Genomic DNA, 24204 nt, shown 5'->3' with positions numbered 1-24204 from the left:
TGTCAAGACAACTGAACATTGACTGCATGTATCATGAGTATAAGAAAAAGGTTTTGCTAGTGGTACATCGAGACGTACCTAAGAGTGTACACTCCACTCACATGGGTGAGGACCCACTCGAATAAAATATCATTTCTTTCACATGGGTCTCACACCCATGTGAGTGGGGTGTACACCATTCGGTACACCCCATTATGTACCACTAGACAAATTCATAAGAAAATACAACGTTGTCTAGCAACATATAATTGACCTTACCAAACATGTCCTCAGACACACCAAACCTGAGTTATATCCTACATGACATTCCGTTTGAGGAAGCGTCTGAATTTATTATTATTTGCATAATCAACAATATTAGCTTCATGAGGACGTTAGATTGGACAACAGGGAACCAAGAAATCTATGAGGGCATGTTTGGAACAGACATGGTATTGAATAGGACTTAATGGTATATCGTACAAGATTTTAGCTGTCTTTTTCTTCTATCCAGTACTATTAGATCCTAACTACAAAAATCCCTAAAATCTTGCATTTTTGGGGTGGAATCGAGATCCAGCTAGCATGACACTACTTCCAATTTTTTTTAGCATAAAATTCCATTCAATCCAAAGTTTAGAACTGATGAATCTATCAATATTAAACATGAAGAGGGGTATATATTATATATAATTTAAACAAGTAATTAATATACAGTACTTGAGCAATTTAATCTTGATGGGTACAGCAGGGGCAACATACAAGATACAGCCCATTTTTGTAAGTAAACCTAAGTATCTACTATCCTTATTTCTCTCAGTCAATTAAATATTTTATACAAAGTGCCTGGTCCCAGGCTATGAGAAGCTTGTTCACTCAGCCAGACTTATGACCTAACCTCATCAAATGTCGCTCATGCTTCGCTGCAGCAGCCTTGTCAGCAGCTTCCCGTTTCAATGCCCTTTTTGCACGTCGGCCAACCATTTCTCTAGCAGGCTCTTTCCTTTTAGGCCGATGAGATGGACCAGCACCTAAATCCTGGAAGTTTGGCCTATGAATTGGTCTTGCTTCTTGCCGTCCACCCCTAACATATCCATTGTCTCCCCATCTCCGGTTACCAATGCGGAGATTTGATGAACTGCCAAAGTAAACATCATCTAGATCTTCTTCCCCATCATCCTCATAATAATAATAATCTTCCGCTACAACATCCACCTCCTCTTGATCCACCACAATCAAAGGCTTAAACCATGTGGCCCCTAGAAGAAGAAATACACTCTCCTCGAACATATAATGGTGAACGCTGCTCATATTCAAACAATTATGTAAGATGGAAAGTAAAAGAAACAAGAAAGTTACAATATTCAAGCTCTTACATCTTGCATTCCAAAAGAGAGCATACCTCTTCCAAGTAATTTCATAATTTTTTTTTCCCCCAAAAATACTTAATATTATTCATCAAGGTTTTGAGTTGAAATATGGGACACCAATAGTCATACGTACAAATTCGACTATGTATCATCTGTTATTATACATTCCTGAAACATTTTTTTTTTTATAGGTATATATATTCCTGAAACATCGCAACCACTAAATAATGTATAAAGCCGTCCTCTATTTATTAGTCACCTTTTTCTTTGTTTAACTTGGATACTTATGACATATCGAAGTTGCAGTTTATCAGACATAAATCGCATTACATTCAATGATAAACGGTAATTTGGTATAAGAGAATCGCATAACTATGCTTAAATTTTAAAAGGGGAATCAATTTTTTTCAACCAGCACAAATTTTAAAATAATTTGTGCCAACAGCCGCTCACTCACAATAATTACACAAATATAATTTCAATAATTAGTCAATTAAGGATGAAAATTCTCACAGGCATTGATCAGCTCAGCGAAAAGGAAAAGGGAGCTGGAAATTGAGTGAAGTGTTGAAATACCTTCCATCAAGTGAGCGATGGCTATTCAGAAATTCAAATGGATTTTTACACTGAGGACACAAAGGTTCCTCCTTGTAAGAGGCCCACTGCAGGATGCATGTTATACTGAACAAAAAACAAGAAGTCAATTACAATCCTAAGGACCTGCTATTCACTGTCAATTAGATATTCAAAAACATGCACTGAAATGCAAACCAAATAATATTCTAACTGCAATATATAAAATGATACGTCCGATATAATTCATTGATCGACGTACAGTAACTACCTCGTAGATCGTCATATTCATAAAGACATGCAAAACATTTTGCTCTGAGTATGCCAAAGATTCTAGCCAAATATGCAAGAAAACATTTTTCTTAATTATAAGAAGCAAACATAGCTTTTGTACTCCACTATAGATCTCATATGAATGAACATGGAAATATCGTGGTAAATGCATTGAACATACCTAAAAATTGTATTTAAAGAATGAAGTTGGACTTGTAGTTCTCACAAAAGTAACAACCAGAGGGACATGCTCAAAATACAAAATACAGAAGAACAAACGAAACCTAATCACTCATAGTTTGACTATGTAAGTTGTAACAATCAAATTTGAGAATTAGAATGGTGAGTCACTACTAAAGACAATAGAATCTAACTTTCTCCGAAATAGGTTGCTTTTTTCTATTTTTTTCTTTTTCCTTTTGTGGGACCAAGGTTGATACAATGATCGGAAAGGTTTTGAGTTGGTAATGTGTCTATTGCAAAAAATAAAAAATAAAAAAAATACCCAGAAGGACATTCATCGCATGGGCTAAGTAAGGTCTCTAACAGAGAACTTTATCAGCACTAGCAAACACGAGAATTTCAAGAACGCAGGTAAATAAATAGCAGATTCAGACAAACCAGTAGGCATGCTCGCAACCTTTTACAAGAGCTGTTTCCTGAAGAGCTATCTTATCCAAACATATTGCACAAACACCATGATGATTAGTGTCATTAATATTGTTAGTCTCACAATCCGCTTGGAGAATTTCCTCTGGAGCTGCTGTACAATTCCCCTTAACTTCACTCTGAAATTGCAAATTCAACTCAATCAATTCACAAAACCAATTCAGATATCTACCGCATTGCACAAAGATAATGGTTTAATGAGTTAGGACTGAAAATTCTCAAAAAGGTGAAAGGAATTTCAATAGATAAAAGCATTTTGAGTTTCATAAACACTGACAAATAGTAATCTATTGACATTGATACAGCTAGCTTATAGTTTACAGGGAAAAATGTATAGCAGATTCAGCAAAATCAATTTCGTATTTCTAGAAAACTGATCAACTAATACATGTCATCGCAGGACGGAGAGGCGGGCTTCAATATCCACTCTCCATATTCATATTGATCATATTTTATCCTAAGACTACAGCTTAGCAAAGCAATAAACTCTACATCTCGATCACTCTCTTCAACCGGATCAAGAGAGCCAAGATCAGATACACCCAAACCAAGACTGGTCAACTAACAAATATCCGTAGGAAAACATATCTTCAGAGAGAAATAGAAAAGCAAAAAAAAAAAAAAAACTCGAATCCGCATTCGAATATTCTCGCATTTGAAATTATAGAAAACAAAAACCCTTATCATCATTTGATCTCAGTCCAAATATGAAGCAAAAACAGATATTATCAAACCAGATTAACAAAAGACCTTTTCCCACAATTCACACGATCAAAATGTAGGGAAAAAAATAGAATAAATCGACACCAAATCAAACATTAATAATAATACAGACCAAAATTTTCAAGATTTGTTCTCTCCAATTACCTGAAATACCCAAAAAAATGGGGTAAAAACTAAAAACGAAAAAAGTGAAAACCTCATTCTGGATCGAGAGATTTCGAACATCATTGATCAGTTGATGACCAATCATTTCAACTGCTGCAGACATGATATTTTTTCTAACGTATAAAGCAAAATATAAATTGAAACTAGGAATTATATAAAGAATTTTGGTTAGTTTATAGAGTTCATATACAAAATGGACAATTATAACTAGAGAGAGATTCTGGAGAATTATGCTGATTCCAAATAGAAATAGTGGCGGGTAGATATGGATCACGTAAAAGCGCGAAGAATTGCCACTTGCGGGGAAAAAGGCCAAAAAAAAAAAAAATTAGTGGACCAAAATCGATTTGTTCTGGTTCGATCTGATTCTTTTAGTACTTCAAAAAATTTAAGGCCGCGTTTCGTAAGAATGTGAATAATAAATATAGTCGTTACGAACCTTATACAAGAGATAAAAATTTAAATATGATAATTTGATATGATAAATAATAATCATATTTTGTATTTTAATGAGAAAAGAATGAGAAACAAGTATGGGCTAATTTTTATATTGCCCATGTGCAAATCTTCTACTTCATTTTCATTAAAGCTGGACAAAACTTTCGAATCGAACCGAATAGAATCGAGTGATTTTTATTAAGTTAAATACTAGAACGGGTATCTGAAATTCTAGATCAAGAATCGAAGAAGGGAATCTTCCTAATTTTTTTAATTAATTAATTTTAAATAAGCTAAATTATTTTTATTTTTTTCTAAATAAAATTGCTAAGTAGTTAATTTAACTCAAACCCAAAAATATGATTTTCTAATTTCTAATTTTCGATTCAAAGTCAACTTGATCAAATTGATCCAAGTTTTATCCCAATCTATTACTCTACCGTAGTGCAGTTTCTACCATTCTGGATAAATCGAATTGAAACTCGATAACGCCTTTCTTAATTATTGTGAACTCCCTATCTTCATCTTCCCGTGATTTTAACAATTAAATCTATGAAAAATTCAGTAAAGAAAGATGCAAAAGACATATATGATTGAACTACTTCATTTTTGTAAGTGTTGAGATTGAACATATCATTAGTTGAATTAATGTAGTTTTGTAAATATTAAAATTTTTAATTATAATACAAAACTTGGGAACCGAACTCGAACAGTTCCATAATTAAATTTGAACACGACGATTCCACTTATTAAATACCCGAAAATTTTGGATCCAATTGGATTATCGTTAGAACCGAACCAAATTGAACCATGTCCAGCCCTAATTTTCATACTTCTTGCGCTGGACTCGACGATAAAAGTGATGAATATTTTCAAATGATAATTGCAACTTAATTTTCAAACTTATTGTTACATTTTATTTGTGGTAAGACTAGCTTCAAACCTTTCAAAATGTCTATAATGATGTTGTCTAGAAGACCATTAGTTGATTAGGAAAAATGAGTATTATTACCTTTTGACGAATTTTAAAAAGGGCAAAATGATAACTTTACTTTTTTATATATATAAAATAATCAAATAACAAATAACAAATAAAATAAAATAAATACTCCATTTTTCTTAGAGTGATGTCATTTATAGTCGTTTATTGCGACAATCGCTTTATGTAACATACATGTGATATGTAGTTATTTGATGCACGAGTCAATAAAGAACTGCCACATTTATGCATCAAATAACCACATGACATGTGTATGTCACGTATAGAGACTATTGCATGAGCGATCGTGAATAATGTTATTCATTTTCTTATCCCACCCCCACCAAACTCAACCAAATCAAACCCACTTCCATTAAATGAATTAATCACAAAGGATCGCACCTCTCCCGTCTATCATAATAATAATAATTGATCCGGCTGCAAAGTAAGAAGTTAGAATATTATATTGTTCAATTATGTTAATGATCTGTATTAGTGTTGGAAGCAATAGAAATAAAGTTTGTTGCGAAATTGAAGCATGGAATTTAATTTCATGTCAAACTTGAGAACTCAATGAAGCTCGTCTTCTCATACAAGTGAAGATGCCTCTTAAGACGTTTTTTTTATGTTGAAAATTACGATTTAAAATGTAAGATGAAATCCTCTTTTTACAAAAGTGTTTTTTGGCGACGTGGAGACATCTTGAAGTTAAGGTTTGGAATGATGGTGGAGGCTCAGTGGAAGAGGACGGCAAATCCTTGTGATTGAGTTGTGCAAATTCTCATAGTCAATTTTTCTTGTGCACCAAATGCAGTGATCTTATCAAATATTTTATCTCTATTAGTCTATAAGTTGTGAATCTTGTCGCCTTGTTATGGCTGCCCACAACATGACAACTTTCAATTGGATTGATTGGGATAGGTCTAGAATAAGACACGTAGCTCTGATAAACAGTGATGTTGTGCAGCGACGCGACGATGACGTCGATCAACCCATTCCATAATCTTCGACGCTAATCACGCCTTCTTTTACTAGTGCTTCCGTGCACGGTAGCTTGTTGCAAGGTGTCACTCGCAGTAGCGAGTTGTTCTGCGTGTAGCGTCACAGTAGCGGTTCCTCGCCTTGCATTACTGCATACAGTGCCGTATGCGATGTATTTTCTTCATTTGTATTTGTGTTTCTCTGGTGCGATATGATTTCTTTGTCATCTCTTCTATTTTCTATTCATTTGTCTAGTGAGGTGTTGATGGTTGTGGTATGGTAGAGATGAAAGAGATGGTGGATTTGAGAAGGTGGTTGTGGTGATTGTTGATACAGGCGGTTGTAGTAGTGCAGTGGTGGTGGCGATGGCTGCAGGTTTGGGGATTTTTATGGTTGGTTGTGGTATGGTGAAGATGTTGGATTTGTGGTGGAGGAGGTGGTGGTAGGGATGTCAAAAGGGTTCGATCGCTCGGCTTGTCGAAATAGGGCTCGTGACTGCTCGGGTTCGCGAGCCGAGTGGGCCTCGTCGGGAGGCCACTCGACTCGCCTTGAAGATGAGCCGCTCGTGGCTCGGCTCAAGATGAGCCGCTCGTGGCTCGTTTCAACAACGAGCCACGAGTCGCTTAGCTCGTGGCTCGCGAAATATAGTGAAAAAGTGACAGTTTTGGTCACTGAAAAGTTTCTGTGATCGAAACGGTCACTAAAATTTTTTTTTTTTACTTTTTTTCCCTTCTACTATAAATACCCCTTAACTCCTTTTTTTTCATATCAATTATCTCTTTTCAATTACTACTTCAACTCTCTCAAATCTCTTTTATTATATCAATTATCGAGTTTTTACTCTCTTGTGCTGCAAAATATACAATATCAATTCATTTTTTACAGTTTATTAGTTACAATTCCAATTCTCACAATCTCACTATATTTATATTTTTCTAGTTATTATATTTAGATTTCATCATAAACAATCAAACAAATGGACCAATGCTCATTTATTGAGAACTCATTCGATACGGGATGTGGGTCACATCATGGCGAATCGCCTAGGACGTCGCAAAGTCAATTCCAAATGAATTTGTCGGTTTAAATGACGTACCCATACCTAAAGATGTTCACATTCACGGTCAGGGAATCCACAATCCAATTGATTTAGATGATATTAACGTTTTCGAAGCGGAACATGAGGACGAAGATGCCGAATTAAACATCCCAGATGCGAGGAAAAAGCGAAATGGCAAAAAACAAGCAAAATGTTGTGATAACTTTAAGTTGATTTCAACAGGAAAAGTCATCGATGGCCTTACAAAATCTAAAGCAGTATGTAAATACTGCCAACAAAGATTGTCATGACAAAAAGGAATTGGTACCAACAATCTCAACAGCCACTACAAAGCATGTGCGATCAGACATGGACTTCTTCCAATTGGTCAAACACAATTGCAATTTGACAGTCCAGGCGTCTGTTATACGACTTCACCCCTATCCACGTGGGTGTATTCGAAGGACGATACTCGAACCGGAATGTGAAATTTGTTATCGCCACTGAGTTGCCTCTGGCTATTGCAGACAACCAACACTACATCACGTTCGTGAAAGAATATCTACAACCAAAGTACGTTGGGGTAAGTCGAAACACTTTTCGTGCTGATACAATACAATATTTCAATAATTCAAAGCAACAATTAATTATGGATTTATAACAATATGGGAGTGTTATATCTTTAACTTCTGATATATGGGAAGGGGTTAATAAAAGAGAATATATAGCTGCAACCACACACTATATAGATCCACTTTGGTACATGCATAAAAAAATTATTGTTTTTAGATTTATTGAATTTCCTCACAATGCTAATAATATATATAATGCTATTATCAGTATTATTAGATAATATAATTGCGAGACTAAAATTCGATCTTTTTACTTTTGATAATACTAGTGTTAATAAGGTAGTCGTCGATAAATTGTGTAGAACACTTCAACCTGATTTTGGTGGGTATTTGTTTCATATTCGCTGTGTGTGCCATATCTTGAATTTAATTGTGTAAGATAACTTAAAACATATAAATGATGAACTTCAAAGGATTATGAATGCATTAGTATATACTATGATATCTTATAGTAGAAAACAAGTATTTGAAGATTTTTGTGTTGCACTAGAGGTGACGACTGCTAAAACATTTGTTAGCGACGTAAGCTATAGATGGAACTCTACTTGCTATTAAAGTCATGTGAAGGTTTCGAACATTTAATAACTGACTTTTATAATAATAAACATGTTAGAAGTGATGATGATGGTATGTTGAATGAATCCGATTGGGTTTTAGTTTTGAAAGTTAAGCGATTTTTGACATCTTTTTATGAGACCACAAAGATTTTATCCGACGTTTATTATCCCACAAACTATATGGTGCTTAAACGTCTTTATATAATTGCAAGAATCTTTCATAAATATAAAAATGATCCTACTTTTAGTGAAATTTTAATTGCTATGGAACTAAAGTTTAGAAAATATTGGGAAGAACTGCCTATGTTATTTCCTTTAGCATGCATAATGGATCTCCGATATAATATTTCGGGAACTAAATACGTAATTGATCAAATCAATAAAGCCTTAATACTTGATATACCTATCGCCTATAATAATTTAGAGCAAATATTATGTGGAATATATGATTTATATGCGTAAAGAATGGGTACGAATGTTAGTCGGGTACCCTCTGCACCTACTCCTTCGGCTGAAATTGAAGAAGATGATGTCGAAATAATGAATTTATTTCAAGGTATTAATACCTTTAGAAATAATGCAACTGCAATGTGTTCATCTAGTGTCATGTCGTCTACATTTGCATCTCATCAGACATCGGTCACAACTGAAAATGTGATGCCTACCGAATTAATTGATTACTTCAATCATAATATGTCAACAGACAGAATAATTAAAAAAGTTTAGAAGAAGTAATTGAATTCTGGCGAAAGTATAAAAGACGTTGGTCAATTGTTTCTGCAATTGCGAAAGATCTGCTGATACCTCCGGTTAGCACTGTTGTTTCGGGGTCTGCTTTTAGTGCAGGTAAAAGGATTTTGACCGATATCAGGAGCCGACTGAAAGAAAATGTTTTGAAAGCGTTAATGTGTGTGAAGGATTGACAGGACACATGTTGCCAGGTAAATGATATTTAATTGAATTATATTAATCAAAATTTATTTATTTCTTAATCGTTAAATTTAATTTTTTTTAAAAATTATACACGTTACAACAAGTTGTTCGTGTACAATTTTTAACTCCTCCTACTTAAAATTGATGTAGCCGATCCCAAACCGGATAAAAGAAGAGGGTTTACATTTAATCTACTTTAAAAAGAAATAATTTTTTTTTTTGTAAATGTATTTTAAAAAACAATTCGTCTTCATTATATAAATATTTTATACTTTATAAAAAATATTACAATATGATATAAATAAAAAAAGAAAAAAATGTCTTCATTAAATTATTTGTATTTTCTTAGTACTTTCTATTTTTTTTAGAAGTGTTTTCATTACATTATTTTCGTTTTTCTCTATTTAAAAAAAATGACAAGCTTACAAGCCAAATCTCGGCTCGACCCACCAACTCGGACGAGCCAAGCTCACCAAAAGTCAACGAGCCACGAGCTCGGCTCGTGAGGTTAAGGATCAAGCCGGCTCGACTCAGCTCGGCCCATTGTCACCACTAGGTGGTGGTAGTGATTGTTGGTATGTACAGTGATGGCGGTGGCGTGGGCGGTGGTAGTGACGACGACGACGACAATGAGGTAGTGGCCTGGTGGTGTAGGGTGGAATGACTTGATGATGAATTATTTGGTTGATTGTGACCAATAAATTGATTAATTTGTGATCAATAAATAATACGTGATTAATTATTTGAGGATTGTAACAAATAATTTGGATGTTTTGTAATCACTAAATAGTATGTGATTGATAAATAATATGTGACCTAAAAATTTGAGCTGTGACTTGAAAAATTTATTATTTGTGACCTATAAATTTTTTATTTGTGATCGTTGGATAAATTGTCATCCATAAAAATTTTTATTTGTAACCGTAAAATAATTTGTAACCTATAAATTCTTTTATTTGTGATCAAATACTATAGAATTGTGACCTTAATATTTTAATTAATAAAATATGTTTAATTAATTATTTCATAAATAAAATTCAATTAATAAAATAAGTTGTGCTTGTAAATTTTGTGATTTGTGATCGAGAAATAAGTCGTGACAATAAATTTTGATGAGTTGTGATCGATAAATAAGTTGTGACCTATAAAATCTGTGATTTATGGCTATGAATTTTCTATTATTGTGACTAGTACGTTGTTCCGACTATAAATGATATAATATTGTGACCTTGATTTATTTGAGGTGTTATTTTTGGTGATGTTTGGTAATATTTAAGATGAAGGTAGTATTTATAGTCATCGATTTGAGTTGAAGGTGGTGGTGATGGTGCATTGGAGGTTATGGTGGTGGTGACTGGTGGTGGATTATGTTGTTGGTAAGTCGTATGTGTATATTTATTTGTGGTGACACTTTGTGACCAAGTATGTATTTATTATGATTGGTTATGACCAATTTTGTGTTAATTGTGATTGATTGTGATTTGATCACATATAATTATGGTTAAAATTGACCTGATCATATACGGTCACATTGAAGACAAATTTAATCACACTTATGGGCTGTTTGAGTCATATTATTTTGGTAATAATGTATTCTTGAATAGTGTATTGATGAAAAATGTGTGGTTAAAAAATAAGGAAAAGTTTTTGATTTGCATGTAATATTATTTTATTGAAGAATGTGTGGTTGAAATGATGTCAAATCATTGTTTAAAAATGTATTTTTTTGGAATGATGTGGCTCAAACAGGCCCTTAATTATACTGAAAACAAATTTGGTTACAATTAATCAAAGATAACACATATAACCGACTTGGCTGCGTACAGTCATAGTGAGTCACACTGAAAACAAGTTTAGTTATAGTTAGTCAAAGATAACACAAGTTAGTGATTTGATTACATACAGACACAAATTAGATGGTCATACAGTCACAATGAAGATAAATTTGATCACGATTTGTTACATATAACACATCTTTGGTAAAAAAATCTGGTTCCAGATAACATGTTAGTCACAAATATGTGTGATTCCATGGGAGTGGTTCCGAAATGGGCGTAATCTCCATTAAAAGATTTTTAAGTCTTGAAAACTTTTCACAAGTTGAGGTGGGTGTAATCTCGAAAAATGCTTTCAATTTTTGAAATTTTTTTATAGGTGGGGTTCGTGGGCGGAGGTGGTTTTGGCGTGGGTGTAATCTTATAGAAGATTTTTAATTTTTTGAAATTTTTTATAAGTTGGGGTAGGGTGGGGTGGGATGGGGTTGAGTGTGGCATGGGGTAGGGTGTAATATTGAAAAAACTTTCAATTTTTGAAAATTTTTTATAGGGTGGCGTAGGTGGGGTTCGCGGGGTGGAGATGAGTGGAGGTGGTTTCGGGATGAGGTGTAATCTTATAAAAGAATTTTATTTTTGAAAAATTTTATAAGTTGGGGTGAGATGGTGTCGGATGGGGTGGGGTATAATATCGAAAAAAAGTTTCAATTTTTGAAAAAAATTTACAAGGTGAGATAAGTGGGGATCGATGGTGGGGATAGGTGGAGGTGGTTTCGGGGTAGGGGTGTAATCTTCATTAAAGATTTTTAAGTTTTGAAAATTTTTTATAAGTTGGGTGCAGCGTAATCTCAATAAAAGTTTTCAATTTTTGAAATTTTTTTATACGTGGGGTGAGTATGGGGATGGGATATTATTAATTGAAATTTTTAAAAATAATTTGACAAATTTGTTAGTTTTGAAATATAACTTATATGTAGGAGTTATGTATTGTTCACTTTTAAAATATTCTCCAAATTCAACAAAAAAGGCCCCAACCATTGAACCCATAAAAAAGTTCTCCAACAAAAAATATCTCAATCCAACTTGAATTAGGCTGAAGCCCAAACTGACCAACTTGGGGGTATACTTATGGTGATAAAATATTGACTTGCACTTAGAGTTTGAAAATTAGGTTATGTAACTAGAACGAAACCAAATAGTTTGTTTATAGTTCTCTTTCATTATTATAGATGAAGAATCATTGATTTTTTATTCGGTTCGATTAGAATCGAATTGAACCACTCCCACCCCTGGTTTTATGATCTCCACCAACCGTCAAAATTTATTGACTCAAATCTCCAAAAATAGAAAGATGCTTTTTAAGATGAAAAATACATAAAAGAGTATTTAATAAACAACAACTGCCGTTAACTCCATGTGATCGCTCACTCTGCAAAGTTCCATTAACAAAAACCACCAGTATCATTAATCATCTCGAGGGTTGTCTTCCCTTTTGTAGGCCTATCGGTCCTCCATGTCCAAGCAAGTGAATTCGCAATTAGGGTTTATCAAGATATTGGGAGAAATAGAGAAGGACATTTAGGTTACATTTGGTACATTGAATTAGTCCGCGTAAGAAATTTAATACATAATTATAATGAATATTACAAAGTAGCAAGGATTGAGGTGAACATTATTCTCTGACTTTTCATTCAAGTAATTTCATGGCTTGTTCGGTAGTAATTATGAGAATTAATTTTTTGTCCGTCATAGAGAAAAGTAGGCTTTACTTGTGAATGAAGAAGTAAAAAATGACGGATAGTGAAACAACGGTAAAAAAATTGATTTTTTGGGATGAAAAATTGCTACCAAACGGAGACTCAATTACTATATAGTTTCTTATTCCGCCTAAAACCACTTCCAAACCTCATATTGCCCTTGTTTGATCCCCATTCTTTGAAGAAAATGAATTCTTCATTAGTATTTTGACATAATTTCAACCACATATTTTGTCAATAAAATAATATTACACTCAAATTCAAATCTTTTCCTTATTTTTTAACCACATATTTCACATCAATACACTGTTCCAAAATTCATTTTTTCCATCAAAATGGGGCTCAAACAAGGGCGTTATGTAATATGGTTCGTGGTGCAAATGATTATCTTTTTAATCAAAAATCAAAGAATATTATCCATTTTAATCCTCCAAAATACTATTATAATTAAATTATTTATTATAACTTTATACTAAAGTACTTATACTGCCTAATCGAATTTACCACATAATCTAATGTACCAAACACACCTCCAACCTTTGAATATAATTTTTAGGGTTTACGGATGGGTCGGGAGATTGTGCGAATGAATTGGGAAAAAATCATTTTAATTTTGAATTTATGCTTAAATTTCACTTACTCATTCCCTCTCATTCCGGGTTGGATGGAATCCATGTCAAGATTAGTGAGTTGATGGTGATATGGAGTGTTGACCTCCAAAAATGGTTCCAACAGGCTCCCTAAGCTCGCCTCCTCGAAACTTGCGCAAGTAGCACCCCGTCAAGAGGCAAAGGCGGCCGGACAAGAAAAGGGTCCGACGACCGTTTACACTCCGACGGTCAAGTCAACGGCCGGACGGAGATAGATATATAGAGTGCAATAATATAGAGATGGAGGTTTGGCTAGAGAGTGTAGAACATACCTTGATTGTGTGAGTTGAATCCATATATATAGAGAAATGGATGTGAAGCGGCCATACGGGTTAGTGGGCCTAAGTCTGAGCCCAATACGAGGTGAGCAAAATAATAGGCGCCTCGGCAGGCGCTTCGGCTAGACTTCTTAGCGCTTCGGCTACGCCTCGGTTGGCCTTGTCAGAGCCTCGGCTTTGGGGCCCAACACTAATGGGCCTGGCTCGGGTTCAATAAGATGACCCAATATGGAGTGATAATTTATAGGCATAATAGTAGCCCCCCAAGTTCAAGTCGTATTATTTATATGCGGCTCGGACTTGAAATATAAACTTAGAAGCAGGCGAGATCTTACAGATTGTCTCAGAAAGATAGGTAGCTCCAATAAGTGAGGGCTTACGAACTACCTCAGAAAATGTGTGTCAGAATAAGCGAGGGCTTATGAATTGCCTCCAAAGATATACTGCACATATTTTTTGAAAATTTCGGCAGCATCTCCCCTGTAATATGGACTAAACCAATCCTGTAATACAATACAATATATCCACAACACATATACCAAATAAATTTGGGGTCCATTCGCCCCTTCAAATGCTCATAAGGTGTAACATATCACATTGCTCCAAAATATGTGCAGAGGATCTGTCATGCATTATAGAAAATTATGTGCTCGCACAACTCAGTGTATCGATAGTGCTATAGTGAAGCAAGTAACATGATGTCGACAATAAAATGAAAATAATTATGACACGACATACGTACTGGTTGTGATGAAAATAATGTATGACATGGTAACAGTAATGTGATGCGTATGCTAGCAGTAATATGCAGCCCCCAAGTCTGAGCCGAATATTTATATACGGGTCGGACTTGAAGTACCATTGTGATAAAGTTGATGTAGACGCGATGCTTTGAATGTAAGTAGCATAGGCGACAAGGGCGATGCGTTGGATGTAGTAGTAATGCTCTGATTGTAGTAGCAGAGGCGATGCTCTGATAGCAGAGGCTGTGCTCTGGACTGAATATAAGTAGCTGCACTGATATTGAAGCATATTGATGTATACTAGCCGTTGACTTTTTAATATCAGCTGAGTGTATGGTTGCTGCTGTGGTTGTAGGTTCAGCTGTCTCTACCGAAGCGCTAACTCATAGGATGAAGCATGGGAGATGCTAAAGGTTGTGAAGCTGAAGGTCGGGACACATCTTTGACTAAGGTGCTGAAGCTTCAATGTATGTTTGAGAAAGTAGCTCATCTGCGATCGATGCAGGAGATGGCTGAAGCCTTGTAAAGTTTAGGAGAGAACGCAGCCACTAAGGCGATGACCCATAGGGGACTCCGCGTCAGGTGCGTCTAGACTTTGTAAAGCTAAATAAGGAGCCCGTCTGCGATCGATGCAAGAGATGGCTGAAGGTCGGTAAAGCTTTCGCAACGCTACAGCCGAGGCGATGACCCATAGGGGACTCCGCGTCGGGAGGGTTGAAACTTTGTCAAGCTGCGGACAGCATTTGGTGAGGTGGGAGATAGACGTCTCGCAAATAAGTCTCGAACTATCATAGGCTTAGTGACTTGCCTCGGAATGACGAGGATTTAGAGTCAGGCTCGACAATAGTGAGAAGTGAGGAAAAGACATCTCGCGAAGCGAGAGATGAACATCTGACAAAATGTCGAACTATCGGAGTTTTTTAAGCTAACCTCAAGTGGACGAGGGCTTAAAGCTAAGCTCGACGATAGCGAAGCGAGGAAAAGACATCTCACGAAGCCATGAATAAATATCTAGCGAACTGTCGAACTATCGGAGTCTTAGTGGCTTGCCTCGAAATGAGGAGGACTTAGAGCCAAGCTCAGCGATAGTGAGGCGAGGAATAGTCTCGCTGAGCTAGGGATAAGCATATGACGAAGCGGGGAATAGACATCCCGCATATAACTGTCGAACTATTGGAGTCTTAGTGGCTTGCCTCGGAATGATGAGGACTTGGAGCCAAGCTCAACAATAGTGAGGCGAGGTATAGTCTCGCTGAGCCAGGGATAAGAATATGGCGAATTGGCGAACTCTCGGAGACTTATAAGCTGACCTCGGATAGACGAGAACTTAGATCTAGGCTCGACGATAATGAGGCAGGGAATAAGCATCCCGCGAAGCCAGGGATAAACATCTGGCGAAGTGTCGAACGATCGGAGTCTTATAAGCTGGCCTCGAATAAACGAGGTCTTAGAGCTAGGCTCGACGATAATGAGGCGGGGAATAAGCATCCCGTGAATAGGTCAGGAAATGCTCCTTTTGCAAGGGCGAGCACATCTGACAATTTGCCTCGTCCTTTATTCAAGGAACAAAGACATCAAAAAATATACCTCTTCCTTTATTCAAGAAACGAGGACTTATAACATATCGTCTCTTCCTTTTTTCAAGGAATGAGGACTAATAAAATTCTGTCTTGTATAATAAGAAATCTACGAGCTGGGGCTCATCTTCAATAAATAAAGAATTCACAAGCTAGCCTTGATGTGTGAGGGCTCGTCCTTAATAAATAAGGAAACTATATCCTGCTAAATCATGCTCCAATCCTAATGGAAGTAAGTGGTCTGTTGAAGACTTTAAGAAAAACCCATGTCTAATTGGTGACCTCGAACTAATATATTTCCAAGCATTAATTCTACATTTTATTGCCCTTGTTTGATTGTGGGTAGAAGTTTCGTGTGATGGCAATTTCAAATTTTGCAGGTAAAAAACAGCTTACAGCCACATTGCTATGAACGACTAGTGCACTTAGCTTCGGCCGATTTTCTCTTTTCATACACGACGCCATTAACATGGGCCACTAGAGGAGAGTAATTATCGAATTAAAATAATTAACATGAGCACCAAAATTTACCTCATGGATCTGCCCAGGTTAATGGTAGAGGCCAAAGTGGAAGAACCCAAAAGAATTGAAGCCTGGAAGAGCCGAAGTGTCCACCAAGCACAAATGCTTTAGTATAATAAGAAGAGCCGTGGGCCAAGAGAAAATAAATTTTTGAGTCCAATATTAGTGTGGTCCAATAAATCCTAGAGACCCAATTATTTGTACCCATTACTGTCTCGATTAGAGATTTCCAAGGCCTTTTGCTTTGTCAACAATTGGGCCAAATTCGGAAATTAATATCCAGCTATTCAATTGGGGAATTCAGCCCAACAAGAGGACAACAAGCTGCACGTGAAGTATCTGAAATTTGATGGAAATTTGACTGCAAAAGCCTACCCATCTAATGCTAGCAAAAGTCTTGAAAAATCTGAGATTGAGAGCTCGTTTGGCACGCCACCATCACTGTCACATTCAATGCTAATCTAAGGGACAAAATAGAAGAGGAGATCGGAGACCACCCATCATCTGCGACTTCAACGGTCTTGGTCGGAAGTGACAAAATGCAAGGCTACCAATGCTTCATTTTCTACCATCTGTTGCCATGGCAGTGGACAAAATGGCTGTAGTTTTTGGTGCTGAAATCAATGGTTTGGTCCGCTGTAGCAATACTTAGTTGTCGGAATTAGTCGTCTAACCGTGGTTTTATTTTCTTGTAGCAATGGGGTGAAGTCTTGACTGTTTTTTGGTGTCTTTCTTCTTGTCATTGGCTTCAATTTATGAGTAAAAGATTCCCCTATTTGCTGGAAAATATCCGGCAGATTTATTGCTTTCATTTGGGTCTTTTTTTGTCTTGTTTGCTGATGGATTTTCTCAAGAATATGGTGAATAATTTCAGCAATAGGGGGGGGGGGGGGGTAAAAAAAGCATCTTTTTGACATACCCACTGGTGCAAGTTTATTGGATAAATGGCCACTTCTTTCCTTCCCCTTTCTTTTTCGTTGTGGTTGCTTTGTAGTTCACTTGCTACTACCTTCATTTTTGCCGGAAAACCCAAGTTCGGACCAGCTTTCAATAGCCATTTCATGGTGGGTTTATTCAACCCCTTGGCTAGCTTTTTCCATTCATGCCGAAAATTCCCTTTTTCAAGGAATTTTTTCAAATGGTTCGGCTGCCATTTTTTCTCTTCTCCGGTTGATGATGTCTTCTGCTAGAAATAAAATTGTTTTTAGAAATGTTGTTGCCTTCTCTCTTTTGGTAGAACACTGCCACCCGAAAATATTTCAATTTCCGACGACCTTTAGGTATGTGATATAACATGGTTAACGTAGCGTTTCCCAAAAACGACGTCAATCTGTTGACCTCCAAAAATGACTCCAACAGGTTCCCTAGCCTCACCCCCTTGAAACCTGCGCAAGTAGCACCCCGTCAAGAGGCAAAGGCGGCCGAACGGAGATAGATATATAGAGTGCAATAGTATGGAGATGAGGGTTTGGCTAGAGAGTGTAGAACATACCTTGATTGTGTGAGTTGAATCCATATACATACAGAAATGGATGTGAAGCGGGCCAAACGGGTTAGTGGGCCTAAGTCTGAGCCCAATAGGAGGTGAGCAAATTAATAGGCGTCTCGGCAGGCGCTTCGGCTGCTCCTCGGTTGGCCTTGTCAGAGCCTCAGCTTTGAGGCCCAACACTAATGGGCCTGGCTCGGGTCCAATAAGATGACCCAATATAGAGTGAAAATTTATTGGCATAACATGGAGTAAAGTTGAGTGATTAATAATATAATTTAACAACTTTTTAAAATCACAATGGACAGAATCCTAGTTTGATTTCTCTGTTCATACAAATCAGATAACAGTTGAATGGATTTCCAATCAAAACCATTATAAACCCTAGAAATTACTTGATGAATCAATTCTTAATAACTCAACACCATTAATTCTTTTAAAGAAAAGTCAAATTTGGATGGTCAATCTTCCAGTTGTTTAAAGCTTAACACAAATCTCCAGGAGGCTCAGCAGGTTCGATTTAGTGTTTTGCCTCTTCTACATCTTGTTATAAATTTTTGTTATTTCTTCGATTATGTATGCTTTTGGGGTTATGTTTTTGTGCACTTTCCATTTGCTGATGCTCCAGCCATTTGATCCATCTGATTAAAAGGGAAAAGAACGGAAAAAAACGAGAAAGTAAATTTCCGTGATATATTTTATCGAAAAATTAATAAGTTGTGTGTGTGGAAATTGGAAAAGAATCATCATTTCTTGAGAATTGTAACTTTGCATTTGCTCACCTGGGAATGGGAATATCTTGGGGGATTTTAATCCTTTTTATGGGTTCATCAGCATGTTTTACGTTGTCTGCGATTTTAGTACAATTAAGATGTGAAATATATAAGGTGAACGTGGAGTTTAGATTGTCAATCAGGAATTAGTGCTTTCGAATTACTGATTAATTTTTCAACTTCCTTGGTGGTTTTCCTCATTGCACCTTTTTGTCCTACGAAATTGGTGGATAGTAAAAAGCATAGGTAAAAGTTGTGTCTATATGCATGGATCAGGATAAAGTTTGACCAGCTTATAAGCAATTATAATCTTTGCCAAACATGAAAAAGCGAGGTTGTAGTTGCTAAGCATATGTAGATAGTTTTAAACACAAGATACTGATAACCAATCTTTTCTCTTGCCTTACAGGTTTTGATACACTATCAACTACTGACCGAAAAGAGAATAAAAATGGTTGATCTCAACACTGTTTCCCTGTTTTTCCTCTTTCTAACTTTAACCTTCCTCTCTCTTGCATACTTCATCTTCCGGTGCTACTCCGGCCCTCCCAATAAAAACTCGTGCCCTCAATCATATCCTCTAGTCGGAAACCTTGTAGGTTTCCTCCTTAATCATCATCGCTTCCATGACTGGGTTGCTGACATGCTTTCCACGACCCCATCTCTCACAATCCAAGTTAATGGTTTTCTAGGCCTCTCCCATGGAATTTGCACAGCAAACCCTGCTAATCTCGACCACCTCCTCCGCTCCAACTTCTCGAACTATGTGAAAGGCACCAGGTTCCAGTCCATCCTTCACGACCTCCTTGGATACGGAATCTTCAATGTGGATGGCGATCTTTGGTTTACCCAGCGCAAGATTGCTAGCCACGAATTCAACACAAGATCACTCAAAACCTTCATCTCAGACACTGTCCAATATCAACTTTCAAACTCTTTAATTCCATACTTATCTACTGCCTGCAATAATCGTCATGTCATTGATCTACAAGAAGTTTTGCGTAGATTCACTTTTGACAACATTTGTAATGTTGCCTTTGGTGTTGATCCTGCATGGCTGGACATGAAGAGGGTTGGCGAAACCTCTTTGGTTTCCTCGTTTGTTCAGGCATTTGATTATGCTGTGGAGGTTAGCTTTAACAGGTTCATGCTGCCTTTGCCAGCCATTTGGAAGATCAAAAGGCTACTCAACATTGGAAGTGAAAAACGATATAAGGAAGCTATTGAAATTATAAACGAGTATGCCATGAATATCATAAGATTCAAGGAGGAAAATTGTCGAAATGATGACAAGCAAGAGAAAAATCAAGATTTGTTATCAAGGTTTAATCATTCTGCATCAAACCTTGGATTTCTTGATCAAGATCAGAAAAGGAGATTCTTGAGAGATATAGTGATCAGCTTCATTCTTGCAGGTAAAAACATTGCATTTGAAGTACTTATTTTTTGTTTTCAAGCAAGAAAATCCATCGCATCAAATTTCACACCGGCTTCATTGTTACAATAGATAGATATATTTATTCACATGACCAAAATCATTTATTCATTATGAATAATCATTTATGAATATAATCCAAAAAGTTGAGTTGTGCAATTGGACATGTTTTGCTTAGAGCCTATGAGATTCCTATTATAAGAGTGCCATGATCTGGGAGAAGTCGGGAGGAGAGGTAGATAAACTTTATCTGTTGTAGTAGCTAAAGATCTGGTTGGTTTAGATCTTCTTATGACAGAGCAAAGAACTGAATGGGGACTAGAAAAATGATTCGTGCAAAGAAGTTTGGATTCATTGAGAACAATACTCACTCTATATGTTGCTTTTTGCCAAATAGTTGTCTTATGAGTAATAACAACTTGTCTGCAGGTAAAGATTCAACCTCAACAGCACTGACTTGGTTCTTTTGGTTAATTGCTGGCCATGCTCGGTGCGAGCGCTTGATCTACGAGGAATTATCGGCCGCATCTTCAGAGGCACGGCTGGCAAGTTTCAGTTATGATGATCTGAAGAAATTCAATTACCTACATGCAGCCTTATCGGAATCACTTCGACTGTTTCCACCTGTGCCCATCAATTCAAGATTAACCATATCTGATAATATCTTAAGCAGTGGCACATATGTAGGAAAAGGTTGGTTTGCTGATTACTCCGCTTATGCAATGGGGAGAATGAAGAGACTATGGGGTCCCGATTGCATGGAGTTCAGGCCAGAGAGATGGCTGGATGATGACGGGGTTTTCCAGCCGCGTGATCAGTTTAAGTTTCCAGTGTTCCATTGTGGGCCTCGAATGTGCCTCGGGAAAGATATGGCCTATGTGCAAATGAAGTCTATCGCTGCAGCTGTTATGTATGAGTTCGAGGTTGTGGCTATTGATGGTGGTGGGTGTCCGGAGAGGATAGTGAATCCGCCTTACGTGTTATCGCTTATTCTCAAGATGAAAGGTGGATTGCCAATCAGGCTAAAGAGAAGGTGACTTCCTAAGCATGCTTGGACGTGCTTAAACTAAAATACAAGTGATTATAAGTTGTGGGCTCTACGAGATGTCTGGACAATAAGTGTGTAGTAATAATAAATTCAACAAAATGTATAGATAAAAAATATGTTTGACCACACGCGCTGTTGTATTCTACCAGCTTCCAATTAGTACCAACTTTTAAAAATCGACTCTACCAATAATGCTGAATAAATAAAATATTTTCATACGTTTAGGTAAAAAACGTTTGTTCAAAATTCTATAGAAGATCAAAAACAAGATACAAGTCAACGTTCAGTGGCATGTGATTTATAAAGGTATCCTAACATGTAGAAGCATAATGTACAATGGTAGTCATGGTAAGGTCATTTCTTCCGCGATGACAATGCTGCTGCAATTCCACCAGCCAATAGTCCAGCAGCAGTCACAGCAATGCCAATTCCAATAATTCCGTCTGCATCAATAAAAGATGTTGATTGTCTTTCACTTAAAACAAGTTATAAGCATTGTGCATTGAAGAAATAATTCAATTAAATAAGTTCGTTCTAGCATAGTCTCAGGAACAAACTTGAGTTCAACTCTTGCTGCCACCCATTTATGAAAAATTGTGCACTTTAGGTCTTTGATGAAGAAAAAACAAAAATGAATTCTACTATAACCACAGTTTACATCATTTGTGCAAAGCAACAAAAGTCATACAATGATAACGAATTCATACCACACAAATCAACCGTCTTATTCGTGTAGAAAATGATGGATATAAATCATAAGTAGGCGCAAGTTAATCACACCAGTCATGCCCTCAAACCAAATTTATTAATCCCTCTCTTAATTGTCCAAATCTCAGCAGATTCTACTATCCAAAAATGAGCCAACAAGTACAACCAGAATATAAAATCAATTGCATTTGATCCGAGCTGCAGTCAGCTGAAAACCAATAAAAGACTATGAAGCTCTGCATAAACAATCAGCCTGGTGGCTCTCGAGATGAACATAACAAAAGAAATCATACTTTTAGCAAGACTCCCTAATAAAGAGAGCTTTTTCTCCTTCCATTAAATAATCAATTCGCTCGATTCTTCTAATTTACTCATCAGTTATCCGCTTATTCGTAAGCCCTATATCGATTCACCGCCATCCCCATAACCCTCTAACATATACATACATTCAATAATAGGTACATAGTGACTTACAGACACTATGTCGGAATCACACCAAGGAATCTGATCTCCACCGGTGAAGAAACTGCCAACTGAATCGAAAAATTGCCCAATCCTCGCTTCCATTTTCAATTTGCCTTAAACTCTTTTGTGCATAGGAATTGTTTGATTTCAACTAAGAAATCTGTCGCGAATGATAGAATTCAAAGGACAGGAGAAATTTTTGAACGAAAAACTGCTGGTTTGTACCATTGCTTTAAATGGTAGTACTCTGAAACTTGGGGGGATCAAGGGCAGTGTAGTCAATTGAGCCTTGTTCGTTCTCCATTAAAATTAAATTTTATTTTTCACTCTTCTATTTTCAATCACACGATCTTTCATAAAATAATATTATACGTAAATCGAAATTTTTTTCATCTTTTTCAATCACTCATTTTTCAAAAAAAAAAAAAATACTGTTCCACCCATTTTTATTTGAAAAAATGGGGGCCAAACGGGGGACTTAATGACTTTTTCGGATTTAAAAAATTTAAGAGTATTCAATGTAAATTTTTGAGACTCTTTAAAAGTATCGATGTAATTGAGACTTTAATAGACTTCTAAGAAAATTCTAAAAGTTACGATGTATTCAATTGAAACTTTTATAGATTTTTAAAAAGTATTTAAAAGTTACGGTGTATTCAATTAAAACTTTTTAAAAGTCTTTATAAGTTTTGGCGTATTCAAATTTTAACGATTTCTAGAGACTTTTATAAAAGTTTCAGGAGTACTAACTTTTAACCAAAAAATAATAATATAAAATCTCAAAATTTGTCTTTCATTAATCATGAGATTTTAAGAAACTTTAAAAAATTATTATTTTTTCAATCTGTCTCTCTTTTTTCCTTCTACGAACATTAGAGGTATGATTAATTTTTTTTTTTTATTAATTATATTTATTTGCATTTATCTTTCTTTCTCTTATTGTTTACTCTATTTTCCATAAAAAAATTAAATTGGATTCTTGTAACTTTTTTTCCATCCATTTTTTGTGAAAAAATCTATTTTTATTAAATTATAAAATTTTATATGAGAATTTTCTAATTAAATATAAATATATTGATTTTTATTTATTTTAAAAGTATATTGTATTAGCCCTTGTTTGAACCTCATTCTTTAGAAAAAATTGAATTTTTCAACATTATTTTAATATCATTTTAACCATGTATTTTTCAATAAAATAATATTACACATAAATTTAAAACTTTTCATTATTTTTTAACCACACATTTTCCATCAATAACTATTCAAGAATTCATTATTCCCCCAAAATGAGGCTTAAACAAAGGCTTAATAATATTGAATTTAAGAAGAGGGGAAAGCAAAAGGGGAATTGTTGGAGCCAACACCTCGTACATAAAAATTTCATAACATTATATTAGATACACGTGAATTTTATTTCAAATGAAAGGTTTCAAAAATTTTTGAATTCTACAAAAGTCTATAAAAATTTTAAAATGAAAGTCTATAGAAATCTACGAAAAATTTTCATTAATTTCATACAAATCTATAAAAGATTCACTAAATCCATAGAAAATCATCACTTAAAAAAATCCATTAAAATACTCAAAAGTTCTTAATTGAATACACCCTCTAAGAATGCCTGGTTGTCGGGCCCAAGTATCTGTGTAAGCTTGAGTATTTTATAAGGCCGAATCGACACG

At 35.8% G+C, this 24204-nt stretch overlaps 2 protein-coding genes across 3 annotated transcripts; one reads left to right on the top strand and one right to left on the bottom strand.

The window, feature by feature from the left end:
• Positions 1-639: 639 nt before the first annotated feature.
• LOC111377569 lies at positions 640-4073 on the bottom strand. Of its 2 annotated transcripts, none has more exons than XM_023000696.1 (4): positions 3732-4073; positions 2817-2983; positions 1926-2030; positions 640-1282 (listed from the first exon to the last, which is right to left on the bottom strand). In XM_023000696.1, the coding sequence occupies exons 1-4, from the start codon at positions 3813-3815 to the stop codon at positions 856-858; spliced, it is 783 nt and encodes a 260-aa protein (XP_022856464.1). In that variant the 5' UTR covers positions 3816-4073; the 3' UTR covers positions 640-855. The 2 variants fall into 2 exon arrangements, with proteins under 2 accessions (XP_022856464.1, XP_022856465.1); XM_023000697.1 differs by having other exon boundaries at positions 3784-4073.
• Positions 4074-18357: 14284 nt separating this feature from the next.
• LOC111377568 (cytochrome P450 94A1-like) lies at positions 18358-21978 on the top strand. The gene is made up of 3 exons (XM_023000695.1): positions 18358-18609; positions 19279-20284; positions 20734-21978. The coding sequence occupies exons 2-3, from the start codon at positions 19321-19323 to the stop codon at positions 21339-21341; spliced, it is 1572 nt and encodes a 523-aa protein (XP_022856463.1). The 5' UTR covers positions 18358-18609; positions 19279-19320; the 3' UTR covers positions 21342-21978.
• The last annotated feature ends 2226 nt before the right edge of the window (positions 21979-24204 follow it).

This window comes from Olea europaea, unplaced genomic scaffold, assembly GCF_002742605.1.
Source record: "Olea europaea var. sylvestris unplaced genomic scaffold, O_europaea_v1 scaffold1679, whole genome shotgun sequence".
NCBI classification, from domain to species: domain Eukaryota; kingdom Viridiplantae; phylum Streptophyta; class Magnoliopsida; order Lamiales; family Oleaceae; genus Olea; species Olea europaea.
The sequence above is the reverse complement of the archived record's forward strand: the minus strand, read 5'-3'. Positions and strand labels throughout refer to the sequence as shown.